The sequence below is a fragment of the Tetrao urogallus genome, assembly GCF_951394365.1.
Source record: "Tetrao urogallus genome assembly, chromosome: 1".
NCBI lineage: Eukaryota > Metazoa > Chordata > Aves > Galliformes > Phasianidae > Tetrao > Tetrao urogallus.
This window is the reverse complement of record NC_136813.1, coordinates 192,871,251-192,892,062: the sequence shown is the minus strand read 5'-3', so window position 1 is coordinate 192,892,062 and position 20,812 is coordinate 192,871,251. Positions and strand designations below refer to the sequence as shown.

Genomic DNA, 20,812 nt, shown 5'->3' with positions numbered 1-20,812 from the left:
CTTGGACTTGGAATGGGGAAGGGGATGGGGATAGAGTTGGGTTGGGATAAGGCTGGGATGGAAAAGAGAATGGATGGGACGGGGTTTGGCTTGGGATGGGATGGGGATGGAGATGGAGATGGGACGGGGATGGGATGGGAATGGGATGGGACCCCCACCCCCATCTGGATGTGGCAAATGTTTGTTGTATGGCAGCACTGTGGGGTCACTGCCCTCCCCTCCACCCACTGCCTCACTGACAGCCTCCAGCTCCCACCCTACAGGGTCACCCCACAGCCCCCCCAGCCCCTTCTATGGGCACCAACACGTGCCCCCCCCAGCACCCCTTGTTCCCGGTATCCTTCGTCTCAACGGTGCCCCCCGTACACCCCAACACCCCCATAGACCCCACCCTCATCCAATAGCAGGACGGGGTGAGGAGGTGTGTCCCCCCCCAAGCCCCGCCCCCTCCACGGAACAGCCAATAGGAGCGGGGGGGCGGGGCGCGAGGCGCGGCCCCCACGTGCGCGGAGGGGCGCGGAGGGCGCAACGCATGGAGGAGGCGGCGGGGGGGGCACCGAACCCGAACCCCAACGTGGGAAGGGCCCGAATGGGGCAGCCTGCAGCTCAGCCCCCCGCCAAGGGCCGGGAGCTCTTCAGGGGACAGCGGAAGGAGTCCGAGGTGGGGACGGGGGACACAAAATGGGGCTGGGAGCGCTGAGGAGCTGCGGGTGGGGAGGGGGGGGTCGGTTGTTCTGTGGGTGCGTGCTTCCATCCCACAGGCACGGGGAGTCCGGGGGGGGGTATGAGGGGGTTCCCTGAGCGGTCCCCAGGGTCACAGCGCTGGTTATTCCAGTTGTGTCGTCCCCCCCCCTGCACCCCAATGCCCCCCCAGAGCCCGTGGCTGCTCCCCGCACCCCGACAGCCGGCGCAACGGCACCGGGGGACCCTGAGCCCATCGCTGCGGAGCAGCCATGACCCACAGCGGGCTCCTGTGTTGGGTGCGCCGGGGCTTCACTCCCCCCTTCGTGGCCCCCCTGATCCGATTAGTCCTGAATTCCTTCTGGGATTTAGGATCCCGAAGGGGGATCCGCAGCCCTGGGCTGCAAAAACGGGGCGAAAAAAGCGGAGTTTTGGTGCAGAGCGCTCAGCCCCGTGCTGCGCATCTCGGGGGTACCCATAGGAATGGGGCCGATGCACCTCGCTCCGCCCCACAGCCAGAGGAGAGCGATGGAAGTGGCATCCACGACCCATTCATGCGTTCCCTCCCCGGGGTTTCACGCTCCAGTTCCGCTCCCGCTGCGGGAAATGGGGGAAGCGGGGTGGCCGTGGGGAAGGGGGGGGTCTGCAGACCTGGGGAGGGACGCAGGGAGAAGGGACAACCCTGGAATTTAAGCTGGAAGGAACTGGGGAGCACAGGTGGGGCTGTGTGGATGCGTGCATGGGGCTGTGAGCTGGATGGAAGCCATGGATTTCAGACGGGAAGGACTGCGGTCCGCGCGCGGGGCTGTGGGCAGGGTAAAAGCTGCGGGTTTACGTCGGGATGAACGGGGATGCGTGAATGGGGCTGCGTGCAGGATGCAAGCTGTGGATTTAAAGCCGGGAGGTTTTGGGTTGGGGAGAAATGGAGAGCACGTGTGGGGCTGTTGGCAGGGCGCAAGCCATGGATTTGAGCGTGCACGGGGCTGTTTGCAGCCAGGGCTCGCTGCTATTTTTACGCACCACTTCCAAACACGCAGGGCTCTGTGGATTTCCCCACCGTGGAGTTCGAGTACGGGGACACCGACAGCCGTGGCGCAGAGCTGGCAGGTGGGGCTGTGGGGTGGCAGCATCCTGGTAATGAGAGAGAGGAGGGTTTAATTAACGAGGGGGTTAATGACATAGGAGCATAGGGAATGTATAGGAAACAGTGTAAAACCCCAAATCCTGGAGCTGTTTGCAAAATTTTATTTGCCCAAAATTATTGGGCAAAATGACTCTCCAAAAAATTCCTATGTCACTGCAGATGCAATGGGGCAGTGGGGGAAGGGGAGAGGGGGGAGGTTACCCTAGGATTGGCTGTAGGGTTCCTGTATGGCTCTCGGTCCCAGTTTTTATGTCACACTGGAATATCCATGCTGTCTCCCCATTGCCTCATGGCAATGCGAAATGGGATCAAACAGGATGGGTTTAGGATGCCCAAGGGAGCTTAGAACTCCCTTGGGCATCCTAAACCCATCCTGTTTGATCCCATTTCGCAGAGCTCAGGGACACTGAGATATCAGCACTGTCCCCATTGCCCCATGAGCACCCACCAGGAGAGCTGCTGTGAGGCTCTGGCTCCCATTTGGGTTATATCAGATTTTAATGCCACGCTGGGATATCTGCAGTGTTCCCATTGCCCCATGGCAACGTGAAACGGGACTGAATGGATGGATGTGGAAGCGTTGAATGGGAGCCCAGTGCCCAGTGGAGCTTCCAAAGAGAGCTCCAGGACAAGGCTGGGGTTCTGCTCCACATCTTGGGCACATGGGAGGAATTTGGTGGTGATAAGAGGGGTGAAAAGCCTTCCGGTAACGGCTGACCCTGTTCCAGCAGAGCTGTACAGCTACACCGAGGAGCCCGAGCTCAGCACCAACCGGCGATGCTTCGAGGAGGAGTTTTGCCCCCAAGGTATGGGCTCTGTGTTCAGTGCCCCACGGCACAGGGCTGCCCCACGGCCCACACATTGCTCTGTGCCCTCTGCAGCGCGGGGCCGGCAGTGGCCGGAGCTGGACACAGCGCAGCAGAGGGCCCAAATCTTGCGGCTGCTGGAGGGGCTGGAGGTGGTCAGCAGGGAGCGGCGGCTGCGGGCGGCGCGGGCCATCCTCTACCTGGCACAGGGTGAGCACCAGGCCCAGCTCTGTCCCAGAAGGGTCCTGGAGGGTCGCAGGGCAGCATTCGCTGACCACATTCCTCCCTGGGCCTCCCCAGGAGTGTTCGGAGACTGTGAGAGCGAAGGCGATGTCCTGCACTGGTCACGGCACAACAGCTTCCTGCTGTACCAGCTGGGCACCTTCAGCGCCTTCCTGGAGCTGCTCAGCATGGAGATCGAGTGAGAGGGCGCCGCGGCTCCCACCTTCCTCACCCTCCTTTTCATCCTATTCTCCTCCGCAGCCTCCTCTTCATCTCAGTCTTTTTTCCATCCTCATCTTCCTCTCTTCCTCATCCTTCATTTTACTCTTTCTCCCCATCCTTCACCTTCTTCATCTCATTCTCATCTTCCTCACCCTTATCCTTCCTCACCCTTCATCTTATTCCTCTTCATCATCCTTACCCTCTTCATAATATTATTTCTCGTTCTCCTCACCCTCTTCTATCTTATTCTCCTCATCTTCTTTGCCCTTGTCTTCATTCTCCTCACGCTCTTCATCTTATTCTCGTCCTCCTCTTCTTCATCTCATTCCTTCTTTGATCCTCCTCATCTTCTCCACTCTCCTCTTCTTCACCTTATTGTCCTCATTCTCCTCCTCCCTCTCATCTTATTCTCCTCACCTTCTTCGTCTTCCTCTCCTCCCTGTTCTCCTCACTCTCCTCATCTCATCCCTTCTCCTCGTTCTCCTCCCCGACCACCACGGCTGTATTTTGGGAGTGGGCTGGGGATGAGGAGCCGCCCCGCTGAGCTCTTCCCCTTCCCCACAGCAACAGCCAGGCGTGCAGCAGTGCGCTGCGGAAGCCAGCCATCTCACTGGCCGACAGCACTGAGCTCAGGTACCCGTGGTGGCACTGGGATCCGCTGGGGACGATGGCTGGGGACCATGTGTGTCACTTCCCCACCGCGCTGTCCCATAAGGGTGCTGCTCAGCGTCATGTACCTGCTGGTGGAGAACATCCGTGTGGAACTGGAAACGGATCCCCCAGAGTGGAAATCCTGCCGGGAGACCTTCAGGACAGAGCTGAGTGAGCCACGGGGGTCACGGCATCCTTCGGTGGGGACAGCCCTGCGATGGGGACGGCCCCAAGCTCACTCCTGCTCCCTCCCTGCCAGGTTTCCCCATGCGCTCCGATGAGCCCTTCGCTCTCTTGCTCTTCACCATGGTGACCAAGTTCTGCAGCGGCCACGCTCCACACTTTCCTATGAAGAAGGTCTTGCTCCTGCTCTGGAAGGTGCTCCTGGTGGGTGCCCAATTTCCTTTTCCAGGCACTGGGAATGCAGGGGATGGTGGTGGATGCAATCCAGTGCTTAATCCGAGCACAGTGGGGCAACGTCATCGAGCTGTAGATGTCCTTGTCATCACAGTTGGAGTGGGTGACCTCTCAAGGTCCTTTCCGACTCCAACCATTCCATGATTTAGGATGGCACAAGGTGAACGATTTCTTTTGGGATTTCTGGGATGCAGGGTGCAGAAGAAGGCTGGAGAAATGCTGTGCTTTCTTCCTTCTCAACTCCCCACTTTGATAACCTCCACCTAGAAGCTCCGAATTGCTGCGCAGCCCTGGGGCTCATCCCCTCCCCACTCTGCCACCTCTCTCCTTGGTCCCTAGTTCACGCTGGGAGGATTTGAAGCCCTGCAGATGATGAAGGTGAGGAGGAGGGAGGAGCTTGGGCTGCCACCCCTGCCCGAGGACAGCATCCAGGTGATGCGCAGCATGCGTGCCGCCTCACCGCCCACCTGCTCCATTGAGCTGGCTGAGCAGCAGCAGAAGCGTGGGCACCGCAGTCGGCGGGTAAGGGCTCCTCCTTGGGCATGGCCAACCCTTCTCCAACGGGTTTGATCCCATTTTCCTCCCCCTTTTCTAAGCATTTTTCATCTCATAAAAGCTGAAAAATAAGCTGCTGCAGATCAGCCCTGTGAAGCACTCAAGATGGAGGAAGCGAGCAGACAGCCCTGACCCTATGGCAAAGGGCTGATAAGCGCTGAGACCAAAGTGCTTGCAGCAAACTTGTCTTTTTTTAGCTCAGTTCCTGGTGCTGTGGTGGTGTGGTCAGAGGATGAAAATGCTTCTTTTGCTGGGGGGGGGATGTTGGATGGTAGCTCCAATAATTAAAACGGAAAAGGAGGTGACAGAGAGTTTGTTGTACAGAGAGGGGTTGTTTCTTGTCCAGCGCTCTGGTGGCAGCCAGAAGGGAAATTCTCACCCAGGGCACATCTGGGAGTTCAGCCCTTTAGGATGGAGATGTCAGGAGCTGTTGGCTGGGAGGAAACTGGAATCCATGGCGTGACACTGATTTCTCCACCCGCTTCTGCTGCAGCCCCTGATGAAGCAAGACAGCCTGGATATCTACAATGAGAGAGACCCCTTCAAGAATGATGAAACAGGAGTTGATGAAGAGGAGGGTGATGAAGTGGATGGTGGGATCGAGGGGGAGCTGGACCTGATGGAGCGGGATGCTCTCCTCCCTACCATACCAGCCCAGCGTCCTCCTATTGAGCGGGTGTCGTTCCCCAAAGGGCTGCCCTGGGCCCCCAAAGTCAGGTAGATTGTGGGGTGTCATTGCCATCCTCCCCAGCCCTAGCCAAGTGTGGCCAGGGCTGGCCAATGCATGGAAATGCCATGCGGGGAATCCCGGGTGCAATGGGAAGGGATAGGGAGTGTGGGCTGGGAGCTTTCCCAGCCAGCTGCAATGGGTCTAGGTAGGGCAGTGCCCTGGGTTAATTGCGGTTAATGAGCATGGCCCTTATGCATCGAGTGGGACTCGCTTGTGGCCAAATGAAATCTTCTTGAGGGGCCTTGTGTAGAGGGCGAGAAACAGGAGAAACACGGCGCAGCATGAAGGATTGGTGCTATCCCTTCCAAGGCCAGTTCTGCTACGTATGATATGGGGGTGGAAAAGAGAGTGAAATCCTCAGTCCCATCCCTCAAATCCATGTGAGATTTTTGCTGCTGATCTCATCCTGTGAAACACGGGAGCACACACGATGCTGTTCTGCTCCATGTCAACATGCTCAGCTCTGGTTTTGGTTCACGTTGTTCCCAACCAATGTGAGCGATGGTGGCTGTAGTCAACAGCTATGAATACCTCTAGAAATTGATCCTAGAAAGCTAAAAGTTTCTTGTCCTGCACCATGCTCTTTCTTAGCAGTTCAGATATATGTGCGTTTTCCTCCTTGTTTTCATTTCTCTGCTGCTCCATCAGGCAGAAGGACATTGAGCATTTCCTGGAGGCAAGCAGGAACAAATTCATCGGCTTCACTCTGGGACAGTGAGTGTCACGTGTGAGGGGCCACCAGAGCCTGTCCCCCAGCTCCCCTCGGTGCCATTTATCTGCCAGCAGGCGTCCACAGAGACTGGGCTGTGGAATGTGTGATGTTCGTATGTGATAGAAGTGCCCCACATCTCCTCTCCAGTCTTGCAGTCATAGAATTATTAAGGTTGGAAAAGACCGCTAAGATCATCAGGTCCAACCATCAACCCATCACCACCATGTCCCCAGGTGCCACACTGCATGGTTCCTTTTGGAGAAGAAATTGTTCCTAGTAACCTGAATGACCCCTGTTGCAAGTTAAGGGCATACCTCCCATATTATCTCATCCTAGCCTTGTATTTACCTTCTGCCTTCCCCTCCAGGGACACTGAGACCCTGATAGGGCTGCCACGGCCCATTCATGAGAGCGTGAAGACACTGAAGCAGGTGAGACAATGGCTCTAAGATGGGATCAGATCAATGGGGATCTCACAGAAATGAGGGAATCTTTGGCCAAGATCACCATGGCCATAGAGAGACTGCAGGGCATCGAGTTTCATATGCAGCAGCTTTGGTGATGCATCATTCACAAAAGGTTTGGAGTTGCTTACGTGCATGCTCTCAGCCCACAGAAAAGGTCTGATGGAGATTCAGTCCTCAGCAAGCTCAGCAAATGCTGTCGTTGCTTGGTGTTGCATCCTGTAGTTGTATCATTGCTCTGCCTCTGTGTATTTTGCCAGCACAAGTACGTTTCCATCTCAGATGTCCAGATCAAGAATGAAGAGGAGCTGGAGAAGTGCCCCATGTCTCTGGTAAGATGTGCTCCCCATCACTACATGGGCACAGGGAAGAGATGCCACAGAAACCTGTACCTTCTGGTCACCCCTCCAATGCTCTCAAACACCACATCGTGACCCAATCGTTAATTCCAATCCCCTAGTTGATAATTGAGGAGATAACAGGGAGATAATTGACATATCTCAAGTGTGCAGACCAGAAATGCTTTTTTTCCCCCTTGTTTTTAATGTTTCCCTGTGCTAGGGTGAAGAGGAAGTCCAAGAAACCCCTTGTGAGGTCTTGTATCGAGCCATGCTATACAATCTCCCCCAGTATATGGTAAGCCTGTGTTTCTTAGAAATAAAATAGAGTCTGTGGGTGTTTGGGATCTGAACGCTGGGATTTTGGTGGGAATCCAGAGCAGAGCTGGGTAGAAAGTCATCTCCGAGAGGAGGGTTCCATAGGATCAAGGGGGACAGATAACCAGGAGCATGGTCCAGTCTTTGAAGATAGGACAGCGGGCATCCCTTCCGGCTTTCCTATGGCCTCAAGAGATTCCCACACAGTACAATTTAAAAAATTCAAAATTCAGCTCTGTTAAGATGCTTTTTGGGCACCTACAGTCTATTTGTAGGGAGAGACAAACATTTAAACACATTAAGCTGCAGCACTTTTATCCATACCACTAGAGCTCAGTGCATCAACTCAATACAAAAGGTGAGCTGCCCTGCTGCCTGCAGTCGGGTACAAAAGGAGAGCTGAGCGTTGGCATAGCTGGCCCATCACCATGACTGGACCTTGGGCTGGTGGAACCTTCTAGAGCTGGCTTGAAGTTGTCCAGTCTCAAGGAAAAGGAAGGGATTCCATTCCCCCTTTGCCTCCACACCTGCCTCCTCTGCAGATCGCTCTGCTGAAGATCCTCCTTGCTGCAGCACCCACCTCCAAGGCCAAGACTGACTCCATCAACATCCTGGCAGATGTCTTGCCTGAGGAGATGCCGTAAGTCCTCAAGGAGATACCTCCAGCTGTTTCAGCCTTGGACCAAGTAGGAAAGTTGGGGGTTGCAAAGAGGTTCAGGGGGCCCCAGAGGTGGGCAAGGAGCTCCAGATGTGGGGATGGCCGCATGGTCCAAGGGATGTGGGTCAGTGATGGTCCCATCAGGTTGATGGTTAGCCTTCATCTTCCTCCACCGCGCCAGCATCACCGTCCTGCAGAGCATGAAGCTGGGGATTGATGTGAACAGGCACAAGGAGATTATCGTGAAGAGCATCTCGGCGCTGCTGCTGTTGCTCCTCAAGCACTTCAAGCTGAACCATATTTACCAGGTGAGCACCGAGGAGGCACGGTTGGTGCTCATGGGGTTGGTGCATCCTTACAGGAGCTCTCCAGGAAACGTTTCCTAGAGGAGCTGTGGATTGTAGGGATGAACCCTAGCCCTGGGACATGATTTTCAGAGTGTTACTCATGCAGAAATAACCTGCCTGCAATACATCTTTGGCTGTGTGTTGACAGGGTGGTTTCCACTCATGTGGAAAGAGCTCTCGGATTCGTGGAAGAACACATGCTGTGGTTAATCAGGTTAGAATTCTGGAGATCTCGGGAGAAAGAGCCTCTCCTGGCAGCAGGGGTGGGGAGGAGTTAGGCAGGATCCCTCCTGCTCTGCCCAACCTCCATGACGAGCAGTGGGGCTGGGCAGGACTCATGAGCTCCTCAGCAGGGTTGAACTCTCAGGGCTCTGGTTTCAGTAGAACCAGCTCAGGGTCCTAGATGCAGTCTGATTTGTGTTAAAATTTTTCTTTTTCTTTTTTTCCTTTTTTCTTTCTTTCCTTTTTTTCTTTTTTTTAATTTTCTTTTTTAAAGAGGTTTCTCTGTGATACAAACCCATGCATGCTATGACACATACAGGAGGATTAACAGAAATCCATGTATTGGATTGGATTGGATAGAATAAAAAAAATAATATATTTGTTTCCAATCTTACCTTTGTTCCACGTTCCCCTGTATCCCAGTTTGCATTCAGTCCCTTTTTTCACACCAAAGCAGCTCCTTGCATTTCTTCTCCCGCGTGGCAGCACTCCTGCAGACCAGTGTTAGGTCTGGAGAAGGCGTGTTGTTGGGTTTCTTTAATTTTTTTCCCCTTAGTTCTGATTTTGGGTTAGCTGTCCAAGCTTCTCAGGCTGCTGGCTGCTCTTTGTGATGCTGATCTGTGCAAACTGGTCTAGGGAGTCTGCTTTAGCAGAGGGGTTGAAATAGATGATCTCCTAAGGGCCCTTCCAGCCCCTACATTCTGTGATCTGTAGAAGCCAGAAGGGAAGTTACCCCATATCTTTTATAGTAGTTAATCTCCTCCTTTTCCTTCCATATAGAACATTTTCCAACAGCTTTTACCTTGAAAGGCTACCTGCAGTCGCTGAGTGCACCTCTTCCAAAGTCTTGCCATGAAATTCTGCATGGCAATGCACTTTCCCAGCTGCTGGGAGTCATTGTATGCAATGCAAGCCTTACACACAGCAGACTTGTGCACAAGATGGTCTGCCAGGTTCAGAGCAAACCATCCCAACTGGAAATGGCAATTCCCAGCACGTGCTTCCAGTTGTTCCCGTTGACGCTGACCCGTTTCGCTTCTCTCCCCCAGTTTGAGTACGTGTCCCAACATTTGGTGTTTGCCAACTGCATCCCACTGATCCTGAAGTTCTTCAACCAAAACATCATGTCCTACATCACAGCCAAGAACAGGTACAGCCAGGGAAGCTGCAGTGGGAAATACAGCACGATGCTCATACAGTGCGTGGCACTGAACCTTCTCCACGCCAGATGCTTTCCCCCAAAAACCCCATTTATATATATGAATAAAATGTACGAGTACATTTTATTATTACACACATATGTTATATATTAGATATGTGTACGTTTGAGGGTTTTTTGGTTAGCTACTCTTACAAAGGCAGTAGACCCAGAAGGCTTGGAAATCTTCTTGGGCAAGACTCGATGCCCTTGCCACGCATTATCTTGCTGATAATATTCTTGCTGTCAGATATTTCCATTTTAATCTAAAATTTGCTTTTTGTATGAGTGATTTTTTGTTTTTTTTTGTTTGTTTGTTTTTTAATATGCACACAAATAACTGATCTGCCATGTCCTAATGGATCCACTTTCTCCGCATCCCCACTAATGCATGCCTGGGAGCAGGGAGGGCTCTGCTCGTTAGGCCCACGTGCCGACTGTCCTTAATGAGTCTATTCTTTCTCATCTTCCACAGCATCTCTGTCCTGGATTACCCACACTGTACAGTCCACGAGTTGCCTGAGCTCACTGCAGAAAGCCTGGTAAGCAAAGCAGAGCACTTGTGACAGTATTGCTCTATGCAGGCGGGTGAGGAAGGATTTTTCTTTTATTCCTTGTGTTCTTTGCATCCAGCCAGCCCCCAAAATAGACCTTTTCCTGGATAAAGACTTGAAAATTTCTCTCCTTGCTGCTGCTAAAATCTCGAGCCTCTGTTGTTTTCCTTGGCTGTGAACACGTTGCAATCATAGAAATAAAGGGAAAGGCTTCCTATGGTTTTGATGAGCCAAAGTTGGCCCGATGGAGACATCTAGTGACACATCGCTGTGAGCTCTGGTGGCACACAGTGTATTTTTTCCTTTTATTCTTGTTTCCTTTTTCCCTCTTCCTTGTTTCCTTTTTTTCCTTCCCCCTCCACCCCCCTTTTCTTCTTTTTTCCCTTTTTATTTTCTCCTTTTTTCCTTTTTTTTTCTTTTTTCCCCTTCTTTCTTCCTTTCTCCCTTTTCCTTTCTCTTTTTTTTTTTCTTCTCCTCCCTTTGTCCTTCTCTTTTTTACCCTTCTTTTTATTTTTACTATTACTTTTTTTCTCCTTTCCTTCCTTTCCTTCTTCACTTCCTTGTTTTATTTATTGCCTCCAGGTCCAGCAATGACGCCAGGTCTATTTCTATAAGAATCCAGTGCCCATTTATAGAAATCAAACACACCCTGGTTCTTCAGTGACGTCTGTGCATGTAGTTTCTGTTCCTTAGCCAATATTTTATGCTGTTTTTCGTTTGTCTTAACTCCGATGCACTGATTTAACATCACAGCCCTAACACACTTCCTAGCAGATGTGACAGATGATGATGCTTTCAGGAGGCTGCACACAGGAGGATGTGCTTGGTTTGCTTCTGTGGAAAACTAGGACATGCTCACCAGCGCTGTTTCCAGAGTAGGGACTGCGGGAACTGCTGCTCCTACACAGGAATGGACAAATAACTCAGCTGCAGTATCCAGAGGTGGTCGTGTTGGGAGAAGCCTCCTGCACAGCCATGGCCTCTGCTGGCAGAAAAGGGCATTTGCTCAGAGTGGCTTTCACCAGATCCCAGAATTTAAGTGCCTTCTATCAGCAGATCCCTTCTTTTTGGGCCTCCAAAGTATGATACGCGTGCCGCTGCTTTCACCATTGCTTACTGGGATGATATGGTTGGTGCTTACCTTTAAGAACAAAGACATCATGCTGACAGCATTTTCTTGGGTAAATCTTGTTTTCTGACACTTCCATCAGTGTCTAATCACACTCTCTACCTGAGGATGCCCAGAAGGTGGAACGCTCAACAGGCTGTGATTTTTCCAGTGGTCATTAAGGCTGTAGCTTGCTGCAAGTGGCCTATAAGTAGCACTTGTTTCTGCTCTTACCCAAATAGGTTATTTGTGGGACACTTGAGCTGTGCTCAGCGCTGTGCAAGCAGAAACCAAGTGGCTGTGCTGATGGAATTAGTGCTCAGATGTGCCACGGGCACCACTTCCACACACTGGTGCTGGGGGTGCTGACATGCAGCTCGTATTTAAAGTAATGCATGGGCTGCACTTAAGGTGGAGAGGATCTTTGCTGTAGAAAAATCTTGTTCTCCCAACAGAAATGTTGCTGGTTTCCATCCTTCATTATTTTGTCATTTCTTCTTATTTATCCGTACTGTCTTCTAAGCATGTAGTAATTTACAAATTGATTTATATAATTGGCAACAAAACGTTTGCCAAGCAGTGATGACTGGGCTGTAATTTGCTTGGCAGACAATCAGTACAAATCTCCTAAAACACACGTTTCCCATGGCAAAGCAATGTGATTTCTCTTGGATAACACTCTAAACCGAAGCACAAATTAAAGCACTGAGGATTCTTTCCAGAAGGGTTTCCCTGTCTCCACGTGCCATCGGCAGTGTGATGGTGAACCCTCAGGCCTCTGCTTTCCCCTCTTTGCTTGCAGGAAGCTGGAGACAACAACCAGTTCTGCTGGAGAAACCTATTCTCCTGCATTAACCTGCTGAGGATCCTCAACAAGCTGACCAAGTGGAAGCACTCGAGGACAATGGTAAGGAGGATCACCGTAGTAAAGTTGCCAAGGAGGCAATTTGTTCCTTCATCCAAGCCACTGATGAATGAGTGAAGCCAATGTGGACAACAGGGGACCCAATGTTGACATTTAAGGACAAAGCCCAGTTCTTTGTCTTCCACATGCTTTCACAAAGTGGTGCCGCCCGGAGCTGTGCAGGCAGCAGCATTTCCACTGTTTTGTTGAGCTCCCTGCGCTGATTTCCAATGCCTTTTTTTGGCAGATGCTGGTAGTCTTCAAGTCGGCCCCGATACTGAAGCGAGCTCTGAAGGTGAAGCAGGCCATGATGCAGCTGTACGTTCTCAAACTTTTGAAGATCCAGACCAAATACCTGGGGCGCCAGTGGAGAAAGAGCAACATGAAGACCATGTCGGCCATCTACCAGAAGGTGCGGCACCGCATGAACGACGACTGGGCGTATGGCAACGGTGAGTTGTGCTGGGAGGAGTCCTGGTCATGGGCAAGTTTAGCCTGAGGGCCTGCTGGAACGCTATAAACTTGCTTGGGCCAGCACCTGGGTTTTCTTTTTCTGAAGCCTTAATGCACCATCAGGAGGGAACTAATTGCATGAGGAATAATCGGATCGGGATGGGATGCAGTCAGCTCGGGTCTCCAAGATGAGTTTCTACCAAACCCAGGCCTCCATTTCCATTTTCCCAAATTGATTGCTTTCACCACTGAGGCACCAAACTGCTCTGCACCAAACCTGCATGCCTGGGATGGCCACAGAGGGGAAATCCAAGCATTTGGCCCAATACTTCACACCAGAGAGACAATGTTGGTTACAGCCCAAGGTTGTGAATCCATAAGCTGAAGCAGAGGCTGGACATGCTGGTCTGTTTAAACAGCAATTCTGTGCTCTAAATCTGTATTTTTAGAAGGCTTTTTCATCCTTTGAGCGCTGCTGAGACCTTGGCATGAATTTTTTAAATCTTTATGGAGCAAATGATTTGTTCATGTAGAGCTAGAGCTCCTAAAGGCCAAGTATAAAACACTGCTTTTTTGTGTTTACACAATATTATCATATTTAAAGTACTGTGGTTATTACAGTCAATTGTTAGTTTTCCAACACTGTTAAATTTGCCCAAATTTTCAATTTTTTTTTTTTTCAATAGGCTACAATGAACTTTGTGATGTTTTAGCAGTGTGCTTTAAATCTTGGTCTCTCCTTTAGAAGTCTGTGGAGATTCTGAGTAGAAGCGATGAGGCCTTTCCAAACAAAGTAGCTTTGTAATTGCACAGAGTCCTCAAAGCAGACAACAGAAATAACTGTGTTTCTACAGGCAGCTTTCTAACTCTGCCTAATTTACAAGCGATTTTAATACGTTTCAGTTAATTACTTCAAATTAAAATGCTTGCATAATGGGAGCTCGCTATGAATAATTATCACAGAATTAAGAACAACAAACTGGCGAATCAACACAAGCGTGTGATGCTGTAAAGCCTTCATCCTTCCTTTTGTTCAAACCTTCTTTTTTTTCCGCCACGCTACGGTCTTGCTCGATCTTAAACCTAGATATTGATGCGAGGCCGTGGGACTTCCAAGCTGAAGAATGCACACTGAGAGCCAGCATCGAAGCCTTCAACAGCCGCAGATACGACAAACCTCAGGATTCAGAGTTTGCACCGGTGGACAACTGCTTGCAGAGCGTGCTGGGGCAGCGGCTGGAGCTCCCCGAGGACTTCCACTACTCCTACGAGCTGTGGCTGGAGCGGGAGGTGTTTTCCCAGCCCATCCGCTGGGAAGAGCTGCTGCGCTACCAGTGAGAGCCACCACGTCAGCCGTCCCGTCCCAGCAGGGACTCCAGGTGCTACACAGCGAGGAAAGGAAGATCATTTTAAGTAAAGCTGGAAGAAAATCACCTTCTTAGAGCGTCCAGGCCTCTCTGTAACCATCCAGACACCTCAACTCTCGTTTTCTTGGAGGTTTTGCCTTTGTTGTGACCTCTTGGAGGCCATGAGGTACCAACAGAGCTGTATGGAGGCCGAGGACCAGGTTCTGGCATCTCATTCAGGAGTGGCCTCACCTGGTTTTCACTGCAGATTTACAACTGTGTATGAGAGATCTGAGCCTGTGCTGTCCCTTAGCTCGTTAAGTCTGTTGTAAGGGTATCTGAGCCTTGATAAGTCTTCATCTCACCCAGATGCCTCAAGCTGAGCTGATGTGTTTTCATTTGTTCATTTATGATGATGTGCTTCAAGCACCACACTGCTATGATGAAGTAAAAAACACAAAATAGGTGGCACCATCTGTGACAGTCCCAAGTAGAGTTGGATGACTTGGCCAAAGGGGATGACATTACCACTTGTCCCCAAGGCAGCATCACTGCTGGGATTGTTCAGCAGATTCACACAGTTTTTGCATTGGTCACTAGGGATAGTAATGCATTTACCTTTACCATTGCTCCACTTCCTTCACCTCTGCTCATCGCTAGGAGAATAAAATGAACAAAGAGCTTGCAGGGCAAAGAGCTGCAGAGGAGATTCACTGCCATGTTTCTCTCTACCCGCTGTAAGTCCAGAATTACTGGCCCAGAAGTTACTGACTCACGCTATAGGATGTCTACACATGACACAAAAAGGCTTTTTTTCTCATCAAGCAAGATGCTCCATGACAAAGTCCATACGGGGAAGTAAAATGCAGCAGGCTGACTGTTTCTGAAAGATAATTACTGCAACGTTAGGTTTCCAGAGAGCTTTCTTCATTGCTCCTTACCCTTTGCAGCCCTACAGGAGACAGTCTTCTGGAAAATAACCTGATTTTTGCACGGGTTTTCGGTTCTCTGGGAGGATGTTTGTGCCGAGTCTTAAAGCGGGGAGGAAGAGTGCTTTAGGTACCACTTTGCTGCCATCATATGACAGAAACAGCAGATGGTGCAGTCCAGAACGTTCAGACTCACACAACGAGCTGTGAGTATGGTGACAGGGTATGAAAGATTATAAGAGATGAAAGATTATATCTTTTTCTACAGAATGTTGTCAGCCATGCACAGGGAATCCTGGTCTAATTTTTCCTCCCTTATGAAATCAGTTTGTCAAAGAAAAATGTGTCAATATAGTGCAAGCAAAAGTGGGTTTCTCCCCCGCTGTGCTGCTACCGATGCAGTGAGCATGCAGGTGATGAAACCACAGGTATTTGTCATGGCAGGATTTGTGCTTATTGCTGTGGAATTGAATTGAGAATGTTTCCTTGATGTGGTTTGCAAAAGGCACTTTTCAAAGCTGCCATTAGTAAACCCGCTCACCCTTTTTAAGAGTGCTTCTGTTCACAATAAACCAGAGTGACTTTTCAAGTCCGTTCATTCACGTGAACTTTTTTCTTTGTGCACCTTAATTTACATCCTAATTTTGGTTGGTTTTATTTCCTTTTAGAACTCTCCCTTCAAACTAACCCAAAAAGTCAGGTCTGTTGCATATCTATGTGGTAGAAATGCAGCTGTTATGTGCAATCATAGAATCATAGAATCACCAAGGTTGGAAAAGACCTAAAAGATCATCCAGTCCAACTGTTCGCCTATTCCCAATAGCTCCCACTAAACCATGTCCCTCAACACAATACCACTGGCTTCAGCCCCATGCTGCAAATACAGAGCCCAGGACTAGCAGGACAGCTCAGGATTTTCTCTGTGATGATTTCTCTGATTTTCCTACCAGATGTGCAGCTTTCCTCATTTCCCTGCAGGTCAGCATCTTGTAGCTGGGATTACTGAACTCACAAACTTAGAAAAGCCCTTTGTATTTGCCTCAAAACATTTTTTTTTTTGGTCTCTTCCCTGCAATGTTAGTGTAGGTCCTAGTTATTCTGTTTGACATAAGGTTCATTCTTCTACCTTTTGTATTTAAACTGTGCTTCATGTGAGGGTTCCGCAGCTTATCATGTTTTCTATCTTTACTGAGAACAGAAATACAAATTCTTGACTGAATCTCTGTGTGGTAGAAAGGTGGAAATAACTGTAATGTTTCAATACTATTTCCACCACCAAACAAAATGAAGCTCTGTAGACATCCCCTTATGTGAAAACTGAGCCCATGTGTAAAAAAAGAAGTAAACAGGAGAAGGCAGAGCTTTTAACTTCTTTTACCCCATCATGGCTTTATCACGCTTTTATTGAGGCAGGCCATGCTTTGGAAGGTGATGAAAACCACTGTTCTCACTGCACTCTGCAAAGCAGCTGTGGGGCTGACACACCAGTTTAACAGGAATAGGGGGAACCTCTTATTCTAGTTACAACCAGATGTGGGTCAGTCAAACAATACAATAAGCTCAAGACTTTCCCTCAAGGTGTTTGAGCACTGAGGCCCCTCTGGAAAACTCTCTTACCAGCACTTCTGAGCCCAAGGTGCTGCTTCTCCAGCAGTGCTAGGAAATATTTCATCCTGAGCAATTGGAAATTCCCTCCCTTCACAGTGAGGGTTTCCATCTCCCTAAAAGAGAGGTAGGAGGCAGCAGTTATGGGAGAATCATTTTCACAGAATCACAGAATCACAGAATCACAGAATGGCCAGGGTTGGAAGAGACCTCAAGGATCATGAATCTCCAACCCCCCTGCCATATGCAGGGCCACCAACCTCCACGTTGAATGCTAAACCAGGTTGCCCAGGGCCCCATCCAACCTGGCCTTGAACACCTCCAAGGACGGGGCATCCACAACCTTTCTGGGCAGCCTGTTCCAGTACCTCACCACTCTGGGTAAAGAATTTCCCCGATGTCCGACCTCAATCTCCCCTCCCTCCTTTTGATGCAGAACAAATGAATTTCAGAGCAAAGTTTCTCATAGCTTCTGTGCAGCTGAGGGAACCATATGTGTTACCTTACCCTGAACACAGCTGTTGGTTCCAGGAACGGCTGCGTGCTCAGTTTCTGTTGCAAACATCATGCAGAGCTTTTTCTTCAACCTACAGGTGGCTGTAAGCTGTCTTCTTTACTGCCTGAAGATTCTTCTCCTTCTGTTTTTAGCCTCATTTCCTAGGGACAGAATGGGCAAAGACCTTACAAGCAGCTTATGAACTGGTTAGCCAACATCATGCAAAGTTGAGCAAAGGATAAAAGGCCTCAAAGACATTCCCTAAGTTCCCTTGAAGAGTTGTGAAAGTTGACAGCTGGGTGGGGGGGGGGGGGGGGGAGTCCCCATTAAGGTCCCAGCCAAGGCCCCCAGGTTGCCCTAAGGGAAGGATGTCATTAATTCCACAGCTTATGGAGCAGCTTGTAATGACAGTGAGAAGTGCTGGCCTGCCAGCTGCCAGAGCTGGTGCACTCTTTATATATCAAACTGTAACTACAGCAGTGACTGTATGAGGTCAGGCTTATTATCCTCCCAGTTTGCACAAACTGCCCTTAATTATTTATCTAAAGCCTTGCATGTGCAAACAGCAGCTTGTTTTTTTTAGCCAGGTTCAAACGTGTTTATGAAAACCAACAGCTGAGTTCACGGGATTTCAGAGTGCTCAATCTAATATTGCTGACACAGTTGTCATTAGTGCTACTTCTTTCTACCCTGAGTAGTTAGAAAAATGTATCTTGCCAGTTGTTTTTGCTAAAAGGAGATAATTATAATTGCTTCTTTCAAGCCATGTGGTTTGTTAATAAAAATTAAACATCATCTTTGTTTTCTATTAACATAGTAAAAATATGAATTTTTGTATTATTTATCATTTTTCATTCATGATTTCTTTTATTATCTCCAAGCCTCACTCAGAACTGCTCTACTTAGAAAGTCTGCAGAGCGTTTCTGAACCACACCACCACATCCTTTCCTGTTTTCTCCCGTCCTTTTTGGCTCCTTCTGATTCCTTTGAGCTTTCCCTCAGCAGTGAAAGTTCTGGCAGGGCTGTTTCCACCTCAGAAAGCAAACTGCTCCAGTTACTGCGGCCTTATACAGGCAGGAATGGGAGAGCAGCGAGCAGCGCAACAAAGAATGGGAGTTGAACCACCAAAAACACAACACCCACAACACAGCCATGCCCCGTCCATCCAATACTGAAGGCCCTGCTCCTATTCAAATGGCAAGGAACTTCTTAAGCTTACAATACACCTTCTGCATCACCCTGACAAGCTCAGTCTATGATACAGGGTAACACTATCCCTCATTTTCCTTTGCCACTCAATGCCAGAAGTTCATCACTGAGTGTGAACAGGGAGATAAGGTGCTCATCAGCCTCGGTGAAGCCTGATACTCCCACTGATCAGAAAGCGATTCTCTTTCTCTGATGCAACAAAACCTTCTGGATCCTGCAACAGAAAGAAGCATTGAAAAAGTTAGTGTCTTCTAGAGCACAGAATCACAGAATCACCCGGGTTGGAAGGGACCTCAAGGATCATGTAGTTCCAACCCCCCTGCCTAGCAGGGCCACCAAACATACACATTTAGATCAGGTTGCCCAGGACCCCGTCCAACCTGGCCTTGAACACGTCCAAGGACGGGGCATCCACAACCTCCCTGGGCAGCCTGTTCCAGGGCCTAACCACTCTCCTTGTAAAGAACTTCCCCCTAACATCCAACCTAAATCTTCCCTCCTTCAACTTGGAAGCAAAGGAGCACTTGGAGCAAAGGAAACACTCATGAGAAGTTTAAGAATTGGAAATGTATGGTTGCAAGGTCTTATCACTTACCCCTGAAAACATGTAATGTGCCCAGATTACAAGAGAGGTGTTTCCCCTGGATTGAGAGAGAGGTACTGCACCATATTCACAGCACCGACATTTGGATGACATTGAGGTGTGGTGACCCTGTTGTTATTTCCAGCGTTCCCTGGTCTCACTTCTCCACTCAGCCAGGCTCAGCTTTCCCTCTTCATCAAAGGGACAGTCATTAGACTTGTGTTAATGCATCAGAATTACTGCTAGGTGAATCTTTTTGGATTGAAATTTGTTAATCCGTGGCATATATATCCATACTGTGGATGTTATTAACCACTACATAGATGTCTTTTGGATTTCTTTTGGTCCAAAAACATCCCATTTCCCTTTAGTTTCAGAATGAATGAATCTATTTTTACACAAACGTACAAAGAGAAGTGAATCTTAAGAGACATATACTGGGAAAAAAAAGATGTGACCCAGCACACCGGGGACAGAACATGATGACAGAACGTAAAACCATTGGCCTTCTGGACACCAGAAACTTGTTTTATAGCCTCTGTGTTGTTTTCATGAAACTTGCAGGAAATTAATATATTTGAATCTTTGTGTCAGACTTGGTCAGAATCTGCCAACTTTTGGTTCAAAAGTTATGGCTGAATGGATAAGAGACAACCCATGTGGCAGTGAAACCCCCTTTCCTTAGGAAAATGTGTTAAAATCAGCAAACCTCCAAACTCCTACCTGATATATTGAAGATAAGCTTGAAAATATGATAAGGCACATCTTAAAGGGTTACGGGCAAGAAAGTAGATTCCAATGTTTAAGAAAAACAGAACCGTGATTTAGGAAGCTTCTTTGAAGTGCTGGGGTTTGGCAGTGGCGTGATCAAGAAGTGTTATTTTCTACTTTTTTTTTTTTTTTTTTTTTTTTTTTTAATGAGATGATTCATCTCTTACTGGTATTTTCCACTTCTGCTTTGGACTCTTGTCACTTTGCAGAAGCTTGGTGCTGTGAGACATGGAACAGAAACCACCTCCCACCCTCTCCCAAAACCAAAACTAAACTAACTAAATAATAATTAAAAAAAAAAAAAGAAAAAAGAAAGAAGTTTGTAAAAAAAGTATTGAAAACAGCCATTCAGGTGCATTCCCCTGTTTTGATCAATGTCTTCATTAATGATAAGGATGAAGGGACAGTTTACCCTCAGAGTTTGCTGATGGTACGAAGCTGCGAGGAGTGGCTGTGGCACAGCAGAAGGCTGTGCTACCATTCAGCGACACCTGGACAGGCAGAGCTGGGCAGAAAGGAACGTGATGCAGTTGAACACAGGCAACGTAGGGTCCTGCACCTGGGGAGGAATAACCACACGCATCAGTACAGGCTGGGGGCTGCAAAGGAGCCCTGAGGAGAAAGACCTGGGGGTCCTGGTGGCCAGCAGGGGGACCGAGAGGCAGCAGTGTGCCCTGGTGGCCAATGGGACCCTGGGGAGCCTTCAAGAGTGTGGTCAGAAAGACGAGGGGGGTTCTCCCCTCTGCTCTGCACTGGAGGGCTGTATCTGGAATCCTATGTGCAGGGAGGGGCTCTCAGCACCAACACAAATCACAGAATCACCGAGGTTGGGAAAGACCTACAAATCATCCAGTCCAACCGTCCACCTATCACCAATAGTTCTCACTAAACCACGTCCCTCAGCACAAAATCCAAACGCTCCTTGAGCACCCCCAGGCTCGGTGACTCCACCACCTCCCCGAGCAGCCCATCCCAGTGCCTGACCACTCAGAAAAGTAGCATAAATCTCCCCTGGCGCAGCTTGAAGCCACAAAGGAGAGGATCTGCTCCCCCAGCACTACACAGCCCACGCCGAGGCCTTCCGCCCTCAAACACACAAAACCGGAGGCTTTTTTTTTTTTTTTTAACTCCGTTTCCCCTCAGGGCCTCCGCGGAACGGTTTTCCCGC

General features: G+C 49.4%; 1 protein-coding gene across 1 annotated transcript; it reads left to right on the top strand.

Moving 5' to 3' along the window:
- Nucleotides 1-532: 532 nt before the first annotated feature.
- On the top strand, nt 533-14,042 carry STRIP2 (striatin interacting protein 2; the record flags this gene model as incomplete). The annotated part of the gene is made up of 21 exons (XM_079543899.1): nt 533-661; nt 1,719-1,788; nt 2,557-2,631; nt 2,707-2,841; nt 2,932-3,052; nt 3,640-3,708; nt 3,791-3,897; nt 3,986-4,113; nt 4,483-4,665; nt 5,192-5,415; nt 6,077-6,142; nt 6,508-6,571; nt 6,865-6,936; nt 7,166-7,240; nt 7,803-7,900; nt 8,100-8,226; nt 9,537-9,637; nt 10,161-10,227; nt 12,150-12,254; nt 12,499-12,703; nt 13,792-14,042. The coding sequence occupies 21 exons, from the start codon at nt 533-535 to the stop codon at nt 14,040-14,042; spliced, it is 2,472 nt and encodes an 823-aa protein (XP_079400025.1).
- Nucleotides 14,043-20,812: the final 6,770 nt, after the last annotated feature.